This window comes from Phocoena phocoena, chromosome 6 (genome assembly GCF_963924675.1).
Source record: "Phocoena phocoena chromosome 6, mPhoPho1.1, whole genome shotgun sequence".
Taxonomy (NCBI): Eukaryota; Metazoa; Chordata; class Mammalia; order Artiodactyla; family Phocoenidae; genus Phocoena; species Phocoena phocoena.
The window spans coordinates 64,733,633-64,750,260 of record NC_089224.1 but is presented as its reverse complement, the minus strand read 5'-3'; the positions used below and the strand labels follow the sequence as shown (position 1 = coordinate 64,750,260).

General features: G+C 42.1%; 1 protein-coding gene across 1 annotated transcript in view; it reads right to left on the bottom strand.

Moving 5' to 3' along the window:
• The window catches only part of PGM5 (phosphoglucomutase 5), a 190,580-nt gene that overhangs the window by 43,929 nt on the left and 130,023 nt on the right, over positions 1 to 16,628 (bottom strand). The window contains exons 8-9 of the mRNA XM_065878766.1: positions 12,378 to 12,513; positions 8,695 to 8,878 (exon numbers count right to left, since the gene is read on the bottom strand). Of these exons, the coding sequence (XP_065734838.1) occupies positions 8,695 to 8,878; positions 12,378 to 12,513 (320 nt within the window). The remainder of the gene's footprint in view (positions 1 to 8,694; positions 8,879 to 12,377; positions 12,514 to 16,628) is intronic.

Genomic DNA, 16,628 nt, shown 5'->3' with positions numbered 1-16,628 from the left:
TGCAGGCTTATAATTTTAGGTTGAACCGTATGAAACCTCTGAGAGCCATACATTGCTTCTCATGTGAAATATTTGAACAATATCTCATATGTTTTGTATGGTCCTGCAAACTGGCACAGAGCCTTTTGTAGAGTAGGTATCTGATAAACGTTTGATAAATGAATCTTGGGTTGTTTTTCTTTTTCTTTATTTTTTTTAAGCCCTTGTGTAAATCAACGCAGGGAAATCTGCAAGTTGCTAAGTACAAGCAGAGCTGCCAGATGTGAGTTTGGAGACTATAGGACATGTTGCAGCCAGGCGGGGAAGGAGGAACTGTACATTACCAACAGTTATTTGGCAGCATCTGACCTAGTTGAATACCGACTCAGGAAGAGTTCCAGGGGAAAACAGCATATGGCCCTGAAATCTGGTACAATGTCGCATATACAGTCAGTTGGCCACCCCAGGCATATGAACCTGGAGACAGGACAGGCTTGGAAGAGAGTGACTCTGTGAGATTAACTCAGATGTTATCTCCCACAGGAAATCCCAACGATTTATCTGGAACGCTTCAAGGTGAAAATATCGCTGTGTAACATCTGAACCATATTTTGTAGAAGAAAGCACGCAGCTTATAAAGCAGAAGATTTGGATTGGACAGACATTTCTTGCCACGAAAAAAATCACCTAGAATTACCCCATTTTTCTTTGTTTAAGTCACAGACTTAGCTGTGAGCATGAGTTCACAGTGGCTGAGCTGGGCAGCTGCTAGTGAATACCATGCCCTCATATAAATTACAAGCAATGCCCTCTCTGGGTGGACAAATTACAGGAGAGCATCTTTCCTCTTGGCTGGTCTGGATTTCAGCTTCTTCTCCAGCATTAGGCCCCGTGCCTTTGTGCAGTGCACTGACTACACAGCCATACCCAGCTGCCCTACCCTTGGGAGCAATTCTCATCTAGCCTTTTTTTTTACAACCAACCAGCACTCTTGGGAGCCAACAATTGCAAATAATTATCTGGGGAAATCAAGGTCAAATGGCTTCTTAAGTGCACTTTTACAACACACATCCAGCAAAAACCACATTAGGTGATGAGAAGCGAAGTGGGAAGTGAAGACATAAATTAGTCCTCACCCAGATTCTAACTATCAAGTCTGGAACAATGGAACTAGGTCACACATGTTCCATTTCCCTGGGTCTTTGGCCAAAATGGCCAAAATGGCTGCTGATGCCTGTTCGCTCAACACCAGGCCCGGTTCTGGGATATTTGGGATTCAGACATACTTCACCCAGACAACAGGGGTTGCTTCCTCCCTCAGTTCCTGTGATAGCTTGCAGCTTTTTCCTTTAATATTTATGTTTCCTGGTGATGGTTGCCCTCCGGACTACACACAGACATTAGTAGTTCAGTAGGAAGTAACTGGGATGCCATTCCAGAATGCTTAGATTCTTACCACACATCTTAGCAGGATTCTACTACCAACATTTTAGAAGATAGCCCTAAAGCAATCAATTATGTCAGGAGAAGGTAATTCATTATAACAAAACTCCAACAAATCGGAAGCAGGGGAGTCAGAACTTCCCAACTAACCAAAAACAGTGTCTCCCTCTCTCTGTTTCCAAATCAGCCAACAGGTCATTACAAAGCACTGAAAATATATTTGGTCCTTGGAAGGCAAATAGGCAAAATCATAGGAAAAGTAGCCGTTAGGAAAAAATTTTTTTAATCCATAGTTTTCAAGGTATCCTACTAAGAGGCCCAATTGTCTCTATTTCCCACAACTACAGTGTTGTAGAATGAGCACTAGAGTTGAGAATCATAATCACAGCTATTGGAACGCCCCATGGGGAATGTGATTGCCCATAGGAAACCCAGCTCTTTCTCTGGAAAGCTAAACAACTGTCTAAGTACATATGATGGAAGAAAAGCATGTAGTCTGATAAGATAGTTTCGCCAGAGCCAGCTTCCAACCATTCTTCAGGACCCAGCTGAAGTATCATCTCCCCATGGAGAGCTTTCCAGAGCCCTAGTCTAGGTTTGTTCCTTCTCCTATGCACTTCCAAATAAGTGATTTCTCTGTAATATTGTTAAACAAACTCTGTAGTCGTTACAAGATTAATGTCAGTCTGCCTTGCCTGCTGTCCTGTCCTGTGTGCTGTTTTATCCTCAATGCCCAGGAAGCTGACTGCATGTGGTAGGTGTTTGGAAAATAGTCATTAAATGGATGCAGACATGAATGAATCAAACTTCTACTACCTTCACCATGTTGTACTAAGGTGGGAAAGGAAGGTGTATTTATTAAGGGAAATTTTTTTAGACATCACAACTTGCAACGTAAAAACGATTTTTTTAACCCAGGTTTGATCACAGTATACATTTAACGATTACACCTCACTCCCTAAACATTTCTGTCACTCAAGGACTGTTAATAGGTACTAACATTCAGATTTAGCTAAATGCCGTAGGTGGGATAACCAGTCTGACTGAAGTGATTTCTTAAATTCTACTTCTAGATGCCCAAAGCACACTCTAGCAAATGGCATATTATAGGACAAGGATTGTTAATATGACAGTCTCTCACTTGGTTCATTGATTGGAATGTAATAAAAGTTGAAGCTTGAAGTTAAAGGATGACCAGTTAACTCTGAGTAGAGAGCCCCTCTGGGGCCCCAGATTTTCCAGCTGAGACTGTTCAGTTGCCTTCATGTGAGGCCACCAGGGACGAGGCCTCAGTAAACTTCTCTATATCTGTTGACCAGGAGTTGGCAACACCACAGTATATACTGAAGCACCACATGTCAGACTGAAATGTGATTTCAAGATTGCCAATTCACTTTCTTTATTATTTCTAAATACCAAAATTAAGAAGTACAGACACCTTCTTGTATATTAAAATAACAACACTAAAAGCAAACTGACTTCAGAATCAGTCTTCAAAGTGTGCTTTGTCTCTGAACTAATTTCAAATGGTTCTTTTTTCCAGGTTAAGGACAACATCAAAACTGTTTCCACACAGCCTGCATAACTTGAAGAGGTATTAATAAGCTCAAAGTTAGTCTGACATAATCAAATTGGATTTGGTTTTCCACATCAGCTAACTGGTATGCATTTATTTACATCAGTTTTTTTTTTTAAATATCAGCTGAACTTTTACTTGCAAATGACTTCAGCACTCATAGAATTTAATGAGTTTTGATCTTTTAAATAGAAATAAAGGAGTTGGATGAGACATAAAGAGAGACTTGTTTGGTTAAATATTGCTCCCGAAGTATCAAGGTTTCTCATTTCAAAGCTAATCTTCAAAATACAGGTCATAGTTCTGGACTGATGCTCACCCTGGTGGCAATATGCCATCACTCAGTGGTGGTACCATTTGTGAAGTTGTCTTTCTTTCACAGCACCGACATTGGTGCATCCATTCTCCCAAAGCCGGAGAGTCTCATAGTCAGGGCTAGAAGGATGAGATGGGGAGGAAAACACTAACAGATAATCTGGGTATTGATAATGTTCCCGGGGAAAGTGATAGCTGAGGGAAGAGAGAGCATGCCAAGCACCATGGAAAATCTTGATATTTGCACAATGAATCCATCCTTGAGGAAAGACTGGGCCACCCTTCATGCCTTAAGGGGCCGTCTAACCTTTCCTCATCTCTCCCATCTATTTATAAGGCATAAATCAAGAACCTCTTAAATCAGTCAGCAGTTTGATCCAACTGCTCCCCTACTCTCACAGTAGCTACTGGCTATTTTTCCCACTCGTATTTGAAGAAACCATCATCATTCATTCATGTGACTAGATTTTACCAGAAAATAACAAGTGACACATCCTCATGGGACCACAGAAAGACGAGCTGCAACTGTTGAACCACGCCTCTCAATTGCTATTTCTAAATCAGAGCCTCTCTTGGGTTCTGTTTAATGGAAGACACACATCAACTTTTCTCCTGGCACCCAAGGTCACAAAAATATCAGACACTTGGAGGCAGCCATAGTAAATTCCATGAGACCCGACAGGCCACAGTGAGGCCAGTGAGGTCCCTGGGAATTCACATCAGGGGATGAGTACTTCAGGGGGTTCCTTCTTGCTCTTTGAATGACCTCCACAGGATCTCACAGGCAGAATAGATTTTTTTTTTTTTTTTTTTTTGAGGTATGCGGGCCTCTCACTGCTGTGGCCTCTCCCGTTGCGGAGCACAGGCTCCGGACGCGCAGGCTCAGCGGCCATGGCTCACGGGCCCAGCTGCTCCGCGGCATGTGGGATCCTCCCAGACCGGGGCACGAACCCGCGTGCCCTGCATCAGCGGGTGGACTCCCAACCACTGCGCCACCAGGGAAGCCCGGCAGGATAGATTTTGCTGAACATTTCCATAGGAGTGGAGTAGATGGTGGGTGCGGGTGGGAGGGATGGCTTATCACCACAACAGGATTTTCATTTCATTTTGGATGGAGAAGCATTTCTTCTTTATCTCTAGAGATACATGTAAAACAGCTTTTTTTTTTTCCCCATGGTCTGTTTCCTGACTCTGACCTCAAATCAAGGACAAAAAGGGGACAGAGCTGCCTTAAAAAACCTTTTTCTTTCTGAAGCAAAATGTATGTGTGATGGAGGGTGGGGGGCCATGGGGGGAGGTAGAGAAATGTGAGTTAGAATCAATTCACAGATAGCTCAGAAACTGACGGGGCCTTCCCGTATCTTCGCGTGACACCCTGCAAACTTGTTGTTGTATATGCTCTTCCCCACTGCTTTGCTTATCATTTATGGTTCATTAAATGCCAAAATCTTTCTTTCCCAAGGATGCTCTTTTAGCATAACTTATTTTAGTTAACCAGTTATTAATGTTTATTAGGTACTAGGACTTTATATCTATTATCTGATTGAATTCTCCCAATGGCCGTATGAGTTAGCCACAATTACTATTCCTATTTCCACAGACAGGAGAGAAAGGCACAGGGAGGTTGAGTAACTTGCCTAAGATCACCCAGCCAGGAGGTGGCAGAGCCGAAGCTCAAATCCAAGACAATCTGACTTGAAGCCTATACACTTAATGCCACTCACGCCCTTTCCTCAGACCGACATGCAGTCAAGTTAAGGCTTCTGATAAGGGGGAAGGAACTGATATTTCTTGAGCATCAACTGAGTACTAGCTACTGTGCCTGGGGGCTTTATAAGTCTTTCTCCTAAAACCTTCTCCATAACCCTATATGGTAATTATCAGCATGTCCTCCCCCTCCCCTTCACTGTGTTGAGTAACATGCCCGAAGCCACAAATCTAGGCAGTGACAAAGTCAGCCTTCAAGCCTATGTCTGTCTGACTCCAACATGACAGAACACTGGAGAAACCATAGCAATCGGCCTGCGACAGCAAACAGAGGTGTTACATTATTATGTTTCCTTTCAGTTTTGCTAGGTGAAGCATACTTCTGTTTCTCCTTGTGGAGGTTAAGTCTCCTTGTATCTTAATTTTGAAATAACCCATAATATAGTAGACTATTTTTAAGTTACAGTATTCTATAATTGAAAAAACATAATAACAAGGGTTGGTGGATGTGTGCAGAAATTGGAACCCTCATACACTGCCAGTAGGAGTGTAAAATAGTACAATTGTGTTTGGAGACTATCTGGCAGCTTCTTTAAAGGTTAAACAGAGAGTTAACCATTTGATCCAGTAATTCCACTCCTAGGTATGTACCCAAGAGAATTGAAAACCTACGTCTACACAAAAACTTACATGAATATTCACAGCAGTATTATTCATAATAGTAAAAAAGTAGAAACATCTCACATGTCCATCAACTGAGTGGATAAACAAAATGTAGTTCATCTACACAGTGGAATTATTATTCGGCAATAAAAATGAATGAAGTAGTGATATATGGTATAGCACAGATAGACCCTGAAGACATTGTGCTAGGTGAGAGCAGCCAGTCACAAAGGACCACATATTATATGATTCCACTTACGTGAAATGTCCAGAATAGGAAGATCTATAGAGACGGAAAGTAGATCATTGGTTCCCAGGGGTTAGAAGGGAGATGATAGCTAAAGAGTAGATGGTTTATTTTGGGGGAGGTTGATTTAAAAATGTGCTAAAATTGATTGTGGTAACAATTGCACAACTTTCTCTATGTACTACAAACCACTGAATGGTACACTTTAAATAGGTGAACGGTATGTTATGTGAATTATATCTCAATAGAGCAGTTATATATTTATATTAAAAAACTGCACCATGAAAAAAACCAATACTATGCATTTGATAGGCTCTCAAGAAATACCTACTGAATGAATGCACTTTATGACTATTTAAAAATAATACTAGTTTATTTAAATTCAAATATGTCTTTTAGGAATGGATAGTTTATTTTGCAACAACGTTGCATAAACTATGCCCCAGACTCAACTGTCCCCTGAGGTGAATGCTGATAATACTGACATCCCACGAGTGCTGAAACATGGTCCTCAGTGGTGAAAGATTAGCAATGGCCACACCTGTGGAGGAATTTCCCCTCTGTTCCAACAGGAACAACTGTGGTGAAAGAACCATCTGTGGCTTGCTGACAATAGGGATGCCGCTGAGTGTTAACTGATCTCCCAAAACCCTCACTGAGCCAAACCCAGACCAGCAAGAATCTCTAGTGTGACTCAGGGCCACCAGCTAATGAAGGTATCACTTGGGTCCTGGAATCCAGGAAGATGAACAACTACCCTTCCTTTGTTACTTGAGAAACTCCCAAGAGCAGGTCCTGGTAGCACTTATCTATTTATGGTCACCTTTGAGGACAGATGAAGGAGTATGGGGAAAACGTCAATAAATGCCGGAGTAAAAATAGAAACCAATATTCAGGGTTGAAGGGGAGGAACACAGAATGAATCGAAGTCCAAACTTGAGATCCAGTTGAGGACTTAGCCTGGTGTGAATGATTAAAGAAAAGCCAAGAAAAAAAAAGCACCCAAATGCTGAGTGCATTGAAGAAGAAACAAGGTAGAGTATTAGTAGATTTAACAGCAAAACAAATGAGCTCAACAAACAAGCTCTGCATGAGTTGATATGGTCCAGAACCTACCAATGACTAGACATTCCCTTCAAGGAATAGTTTTCAAGCCTTCCTCATCAGGGAACAAAAAACCTCTCAGGGATACTTTAGAAAGCATGTATTTTACAACTCTTAAATTCTACAGTAACAACAACAAAATAAGTCTTGGATTAGGGAAGTTTGTTCTGAGGACCCTGTGTGAAACAGAAGTGAAAATATGGTACCAAACTGGAATAGATTATCTGAGACATGGAGGCTCAAAGATGCACATGTGTTATGTGCTGGCTTCATATCTCCAGGGATTCACTGGTATTATTTTGGAGAGAATTCAATCCATTCTACAAGAAAGCATCCTTGTGCAAAACAAATCACAACTACAAAGTCTTGCGTAAAGGTTAGGAGTTTTTATGTATGCTATTTCGTTCTATTTCTTAAACAACTCTGTGAGATAGATGTTTCACAGATGAGGAAGAAACTGTGGCTCAAAGAAATCCAACAACCTTCCCAACTAATAAGTGGCAGGGATAGGATTCAATTCTGGGTCTTCGAACTTCTTAAACACTATTTTCTCCACTACCCTACACCTTTCCAAAGTAAGACTGTAATGAATTTGTCCAGCCATGGAAGGCCTTCAAGAATGAAAGACTGACATTTTGATAGAGATGAAAGATCACTACAAAACTAAGCAGACCAGAGGGAGAATATAGCAAGAGTAACAGGAGGGTAATGGGCTTTGGAACATCGGCAAGTCAGGGGACCCTAGGGCAAAGACTATGTATGAAACACTAGTCAAAATAAAAATAGCAATATCTACCGTTACCTCGAGTCCCCTAAAGCCTACAGCTTCTGATTTATTTTGTTGTCTGTACTTGGTGAAGCACGTGTAAGAAGATAAGAATTTGGGGATTTTAGAATGGAACTTCTCTTAACATTACTCGGTGTCTTATTTAGACTATAAATGTTAAAATGTGCTCCCAGAGTGGCCAACATTGCCACAGCCAATAAATAAACAAAATCGAGAAGAAAAATAATGGTAATAGCTTTCAACATCTCTCATACAATTCACAGAGATGAGATCATAATAAAAGTTGTGGTTGATTTTGCCACTTACCTTTCATTTAATATAATTCTCCACCACAAATCTTACTTTGGGGTTTGTGGGGCAAAATTTCCAATTGTTTCTTCCCCTACCAGGAGTAACAAACCCATCTGGCTAAGCTCCTATCATTGACATAAGGTAATGACATAAGGTAATAAAAGGTGAAACATCCCTGTACCTGGGGGTCCCAAAGAAAGGGATCCCTTGCTCTTGGAAACTTTTCTGAATCTGTCACCAGTCATGGCCACTATATAGAGGGACTGCAGGCTGCAAACATTTCAGAAAGAAATGTTGGGTCTAAATCTGTTTGTGGTGTTGGCCCATCAGTTACCAAGTGGAGAGAATACTGGACAGAGAGCCAGGGCCCTGTATTCTAATCCACTCCCTGCCATTAAGGAGGTAGGTAACCTTCGCCGACGGCTTTCCTCTCTCCTGGCCACAGGGCTCTCGTCTGTAAAATGAAGGGCTCGGAGCAGATCACCGCTGAAGATCTCTCCAGTTGCAGGATATTTTGCATCCCCACCGCACACCACCCCTCCTCTGCTTGATAACCTGTTCTGGCGATTTCATAGCAAGTACCTGTTTCTTGGTCACAGTGCCATCCACGGGGTCCACGTACTCAAAGCTGTCTGTCTTCGCCACACTGTAGACGTGGCTCCCCACAGCAAACTGCTGGCCGATGAAGGACTTGTCTGTGACCAAGGCCTCCAGGTCCCTCATGATGTAATAGGTCGTCTTGGGCTCTAACCCCTCGTAATCAAACCTGGTGAGGGAGGAGCAGGACACGGGATAAACACAAATCTTATCAGAGAACCAGCAGCTGGGTGGGCCTCTCAAGGTCCTTTAATCATTGGTTTTGTTTAAAGAAGAACAGCACAGAGAAGCATCTGCAGCTGGTCCCCCCTCTTCCCCCTGCCAGCCCTCCACTCATTCCCCACACAGCAGCCAGCATCATCTTGTAAACATCAAATCGTGCCAACCCTTTCCTTTAAATCCCTCCAAAAATGCCTGTCATGTTGACAGCAAGAGTCAAAACCCTAACCACAGCCTACAAGGCACCGTGGGATCTGACCTGCCCACGTTCTTGATTTGACTCTGTCCCACTCTCGCTCTGGTTCGCTATGCTCCAGCCACATGGGCCCCCTCTCCAGTCCTCAGAGACACTTTGCCCTTTCCCTTCGTTGGGCCTTTGCTCTTGCTATCTGTTTCCTTTCCCTGGTACAGTCTTCCCCAGGCTACTCAAATAGCTGACACTTTCCCTTCCTTCAGCTTCCAAATTTAGTGTTACCTCTAGAAAGTGACCTTCTCTGACCAGTCATCTAAGGTAGCTTCCCTCTATCTCTCCCCCGCCTCTTATCATCCTTTATTTCTTCTTTTGGTAGTTACCCCAATCTGTATTTACTTTGTTTATATATTTGTTTCCTTATTTCTTGTCTTTGCCCCTGAGTACTGTAAGCTCCAGGAGGGTAGAGATCTTACCTGTTTTGTTCTCTGTTGCTTCTGACAAGTAATGTTTTTTGTAAGTGATGGAATGAAAGATGGGAGGATGTGAAGGAAGAAAGGAAGGAGAGAGAGGAATCAAGGCAGGGGAAGAGAGAAGGAGGAAGGGAATTCAAAGTACCATAAAACTCTCTTGGAAACTTAGAAGAAATATCACAATTGTTCCATTAAAAAGAAGGTCCCCCTAGCCAAGAACATCAAATATAACAATGGGGCTGGAAGGTGATTAGGGAAAAAAAAAAGACTAAAAATAACCCTTATCTCATTTGTTGTTGTGGAGTTTAAATATGATAATGCATACCAAGTAGTTGGCACAATGCCCGACACCAGTGCTTAAAACTATTAATTACTTTTTTTCTTAGTCACTGCCACAAGGAAGGGTCTTTCCCATTGTCAGATGGTTTTGACCAAGTCCTTATGGCACACCCACGGGGCTCTGTTTAAGAAGGAAGCCCTAGGTGGGGCAGCTGTGCTCACACAGCTGTGGTGGGATCTCACATTGGGCTCTCTGTAAACAGGAAAGAAGGTGAGTTCTCAGAGTGAACTACAGAAGGAAGATCTGAATAGTTGTTACTACTTTTTTCCACCCAAAACCTTTTGTGACTTCAGCAGACAACAGGGTATTGGCCAAAAGGAATGATACAATGGCTAACAATGGTTCCCCTGCACCTGCATCCCCCCTCTCTTCTGTTCTCTCTTACACAAGGTGTGTGTTCTAATCCTAGATTCTCTTTAAAGATTACTTTTTGGGAAGGTAAAACCTAGCGAAGCAGAGAGGGGCAGGAGGTTGGGATAAGAGGGTGTAGCAGGAGACAGAGAGGCACTGAAAGAGATTCAGAAGTTGAGAAAATACACTAATGTGACAGGTCACATCCAGTCTATGGCTGAGGTCATCAGACCAGCTGCTCATCTTCATGCACATGCAGCTTCTAGCACTACCTTCCCCTCACTACCCCAAAAAACCCCCTCTGACCATCACCACCACCAACACACTTTCGAGGAGAGAAATTTCAAAATGGAGAATTCCTTCTGGGGTCCACTCATACAAGGAAAATCATCTGGGTTCTCAGATACAACTTCAGGCTCAGTATTAGTTAAGCCAAAATTGTTTAATTATCTCCTCCCCACCAAGAAAGCAGTCAGGCTAGAAATCATTTTCTTTCACAAGCACTTTTAACCTATCTTTCCCAGAGGCTGAAGGAAATGTTTACTTTCATTCTACCTATTCCCATGCCTTTTTCTTTATCTCTGTGATCTCCTTGTACAGAAATCTGAAACATAATTCAAAGTCCTACAAGAATTTATACCTCCACTGCATTATATTCTCTAATATGGTATTTGTTATGAAAAAAGTAATTGTCATGTAACCTCTTGGCCACAAAAAAATGAACTATATTACAAATACACTTATCATAATACCATGTCTTCAAAATGCTAGCAGAAAGCTAGATAATCATTCCACAAATTACGAGGAGCACATCCCTGACTCAAAGCGATCTCACTAAGCCAGAGGTTGGCAGTCATAATATATTTTATCAGGTTGGATTTTTTGGAGCAGCTTCAGGCAATAAAACGATTTGCTGTGCCAACCGGTCCCTTTGGTATGCCAAAAAAGCCCACAGGAATCAGGATTTTTGGCACTTGTTAGAAATACTAGTGAATAAAACAAGTTCCCACCTGCCTTGAGAGTCCTTATTTTATAACACAATGAATAATTTGAGGTGATTTCCCGCCTGTCACATCCTCAGCCTTCTTAACTAAACAGGAACCAAGAATATGATGGCGCTGTCTACATTTCCCACAGTACTGCAGTCTCTTTGATTTTACTGCAAACTATCACAGGCTTCCTTATTCTCTTATATTTATCTAAGTAAATGACCTCTTAAGAGAAGAAACAATCACCTTATAAGGGAAGTCTACAGCTTTCTTTCTGTCCCTTAAGCTCTTGAAACGCAACCAAACATCCAAAGTAGTTAACTATTCATAAGCAAAGCCGATGAGGCACCGTCTCTGTTTTTAATACACAGAGAGCCGCTGAGACTACCCAAGGATTCCCTGCCCTAACCCCACGTTCTCCACAGTTAACATCCTTTCCGACCACTGCTCCCCCTAAACCATGGCTTGGTACTAGCATATCTAGCAGGCAGCCACACAGCCAGAAGACTCTGCCCCCATCGCTTGCTTCAACAACAGGAAAGTGGTAGAAACCCCCAACCCTAAGCTCTTTGCCACTGACCTTTCCCCTCCCTCCTTCCCAGGGTAATATTTCTTTTTACTGTAACTCCTTTCATGCGGACAAAACTTTAGCAAAATCTGGGGCTCCTGAGCCATGTGGTCCCTTCAGAGGATGCCAGCTCAGGCATCTTGGTCACAGTTTGGACCATTAGTGGGAACTTCTGTCTTTCCCTCCCTTTCCTTGATAATTATGGGTGGAGAGCCAACAAGGAAAGCCCCCAGTATGACTGTACAACTTTCATGGCCACCAAAGGACCTTTCAAGGTTCTGTAGTTCAGATTCCCTGTGGGGATGGCTGCCCACCGTACAGGCAGGATGAAAAGATGACAGAGGGGTGTCACCAGGGGAGGGGTACTCCTTGACACCACTGTTACCACCTCTCAGGGTTATCTGGCTCTAGCGTCTGTGCTCCTCAGATCTTCCTGAAAGATGCCTCCCTCCTAAGGTTCTAGCCCACTTTTTTTTAAAAAAAACCTTCTCTAAGAGCAGTTTCCCAGGGTCCATACAGAGACCCTTGCCCTTCTCACCTGCAGTAGTAGTGGCGGCCAAATTTGGCCCAGTGATCTCGGACAATTTCCTCCACACTCTGCTTCCGGGCAGCGATAATGGAGAGCCAGACCAAGACAGCCCAGAGGCCATCTTTCTCCCGGAGGTGATCAGAGCCTATGGGAGAAAGGAACAGTCTGCTGAAGATTTGTTCACGGGGGAAAAGTTAAAGCTAAATGAACTATGAAGACCAGTTAGCACTTGAGTGTTACATTGAAATGGTAGGATATATTTATCTATTGTGTGAAAAACATGTCCCACAGGACTTCCCTGGTGGCGCAGTGGTTGGGAGTCCGCCTGCCGATGCAAGGGATGCAGGTTCGTGTCCCGGTCCGGGAGGATCCCACATGCCGCGGAGCGGGTGGGCCCGTGAGCCATGGCCGCTGAGCCTGTGCGTCTGGAGCCTGTGCTCCACAACGGGGGAGGCCACAACAGTGAGAGGCCCACGTACCGCAAAAAAAAAACAACAAACCATGTCCCATAATAAACTTGCATTTCTAAAAGTATGCAACCGAAATTCAAATAACATAAAACAATATCAAAAAGTAAAATAAAATCCTGGAAGTTGTTGAAAGGATCCAAGAGCCAAGCTGACATCACATTTGACTAATGGTATCGTTCATTCAGTAAATATTCGGTGATCTTTACAGTACACCAAGCATTGGTCTAGGTACTAGGGATACGGCAGTGAACAGGATAGCTCTTTATTCAACAAGTTTGAATTCAAGTAGGCGGGGAGGCAACAGAAGAGTAGATGAAAGAACAACATGCGTCAAATAAGGACAAGAGCTATGAAAAAAATTAAACTGGGTGATAACGTCACAGAGCACGATATCAGCAAAGACTTCCTTACTAGGGCAGTGCAGCTTACCTAGAGTAGGGTTGAATGGTACTCCCTGACCCCACTCTACCCGCCGAAGATATGGCCACCCAGAACCTGTGAATGTGACCTTATCTGGGGAAATAGTCCTGCAGATATAATTAAGTTAAGGATGTTGGGGTGAGATCAGCCTGGATTATCCAGGTGGGTCCAGAATCCAATGACAAGTATTCTGAGAAGAGAAGACACAGAGAGGAGAAATCCAAAGGAGCAGGTTATGTGAAGACAGAAGTGGAGATGAGAATTACGCTGCCACAAGCCAAGGAAGGCAGGGAGACACCAGAAATTGAAAGAGGCAAGGGAAGAGTCTCCCCTAAAGACTTCAGAGGAAGCATGGCTCTGCCAACACCCTGATTTTAGACTTCTGGCCTCCACAACTAGAAGAAAATTAATTTCTGCTGTTTTAAGCCACCCAGTTCTTGGTAATTTGTTATGGCAGCATTAGGAAACGAATACAGGTAGTCAGGGTCAGCCCCACTGAAGTGATGATATGTGAGCTGATACCTGAGAAGAAGGAGTCAGCCATGCAGAGATCTGGGGACAAAGCACAAAGTCCCTGAGGCAGGAAGGAACTGGGAAGCTTATTCCTCTAGCTATTTACATAGAAAGAGAGGCAGCTCATATTGTGGCACTCACACGATAAAGTGTGCAGGCTGAACAGGTAGCTTCCTGTGCAAAAAGAACCCAGAGGAATATGTTGGAGGCTCATTTAAGCATCTGTCTATTGGCCAATTGTAAGCTCTGTCCTGAATACAAAGGAATGTGTTGTAGTGTAAGAAAAGTGATATAATGGAAAAAGCATGGGGAAGGCTTTGGAATTAGGGTTTAAAACTAAACTCTTCTACTACCCCGGAATGTGAGAAGTTATCGCAAAGTTGTTAACCTTTCTGAGTCTCAGCTTCTCATCTGTAAAATGGGGACACCATCACCCATCTTGTTGGGCTGTCATATGAATTTAATCACACTCAGTGGGTAGGCTCTGGAGTCAGATTGCTCACATTCAAATTCTGGCTCAGCCACTGACCTTTGTGTGACTTGCTGTCCTCATCTGTAACATAGGGAAATAATAGCCCCTCCCTCATGGGTTACTATCATGATGAAGTAACTAAATATGCCCAGGTATCAATGACTGGGATGTCACAAGCGGTTGTCTTGTTGTCGATCTTATTGGTAATTCACATAAAGTACCAACCTGGTGCTGATTCCTCAAAACGTGCTTTGAGACAAATTGTTCTCAGTCATTCATTTAATTTTATCCTCTGACTCTAGCTACAGCAATGTCTTAAGACCAGGAGACTGGGACCAGGGGTTGGATCATTTCTTCTTGCAATAGAGCAGTAAGAATGGACAACAGTACTTGGGTTTCAGGGCTATGAAACATAGAAACTCAGAAAGGAAGACCCAATGACACAGAACTGTTTAAACTTTGAAAATGGACTGAAACAATACCTTAGTTAAGTTAGGCAGCTTTGAGAACTTCTCACCAAAGCTATGGACTATTTATACTTCTTGGTACATTTGCAGTGTTAAATGTTTTTCCTCAAAAAGAAAAACATACAACCTTGAGAGGACAGTGAAGATACTTAAAAGGAGAAATGATCAAGTCTTTGACTCCTCCATACACTGGTCAATGGTCTGCTGATGACACGTTTAGATGTCTGGTTGTGAGAACCAGACATCTTCTAGTTAGACATCTTCTAGCCTGAGAAGACCCTGGGCTTTTCATCATCACAGCATGTAGTGACTCTAGTCCCATCCAAGGCACTCTGCACACTGCTACAAAAATGGAAGAAATTTGGAAGATGCTGGGTTAGCTCCATGGCCTAAGTGCAATAAAAGAAGTCTAGGAAGCCCTGCCCAGTGGGATAATTTCAAAATCCTTTGTCCTTTTACAGCTGAAAAAAAATCACTTTTATTGACTGTCTAGAGAGAAATACCTTTTTGTTTTAAAACATGGGCTTTGCATACCTTGAATCTCCAGCTGGATTACATTACCTAGAGATAGACCCATTAGATGATAAGTCTGACATCTGATAAGATGTCATAACTTAGGGGAGAGAGACATAAAGTTATTTTAGCAGAATCAAAAAAAAAAAAAAAAAAGCCCACACAAACCCACCTCAACCCTTTGTCGCCAGCCACATAGTAAATTGTGAACTGGCTTGGATATTCTCACCTACAAGTTAAACATTGCCCAGATTCATAAGGGGCCAATGATCAAGAAAAATTAACTGTGCTCTTTACAGCTGTTTGAGGTGGGGGATAGAGACACTGAGGACTTGCAATTACACACACATGATTCCACTGAACTCTCATAATGTGCTTTAGAGGGGGTTTTGGGGAAACAACTTTCCTTTTAATAACTCTAAGGCAAGTGAACTATAATGCCGTATCCGTGACAGATAAATTCAACAGGAAGTGCAGAAAATACAAAGGCATCAAATGGTTTCCTAAAACCCCACTATAAACAGAGTGAAAATGGATGCGAGAAATGCTGACACTATATATGACAGGACTAATAGACTTTATATTAAATGCTTTTATAAGTTAATCAGAAAAAGAGGAACCCCAATAGATAACTGGGTGGATAGGCACAAATGAGCAATTTTCAAGAGAAAAACATTAACAGTCAAAAACATTTGAAAAAATGTTCAATCTCACCTCAGTCAAAGAAAAGTCCATAAAATGGAATCCCATCTGGGGACTTTCAAATTAGCAAGCGTTCATTAGGGGCAGGGGAACACCTAGTACTAGCAAAGTACCAGTGTAAATGTGTACAGTTTGGTGGAATAATTTGGCAATGATAATCAACAGCCTTAAAATAGCAACCAGCTTTGGACCCAGCTATTCTATTTCTTAAATTTTAGTCAAAGGGACATTCACTAAAGCAGCTTAAAGGAGAGAGAAAGTTGAAGAAATAATAAAAAGGAAAAAAAATTGTTTCTAAAAGAAGAGGGAAAGTTGAAAAACGAATACTAATTGTTAAAGAATAGGAAATGGTAGAAAATCCATACAAAAACTTGTGTAGATAGATAAAATATTGAATAAGAATCTTTGGTAGCACATGGAATGATGTTCATCCAATTTTAATACAAGTTAAAAAATCAGGTTACCAAAAAAGAGTATTCAGTATTTTTTTGGTAGAAGAACACATTTAGATACGTATTTATGTGTGTGCACAGGTTATCAACAGGATACACGCCCAGCTGTTAACAGTGTTATCTCTGAAGCAGTAGAACTGTGAATGTTTTGCTTCTTTTTCCTTTGCAGTATTTCCACAATAAATGTATATTATTTTCATTATAAGAAAAAAATTAAAATTTTAAAGTGGTCAACGGTGTGTACAAATTCA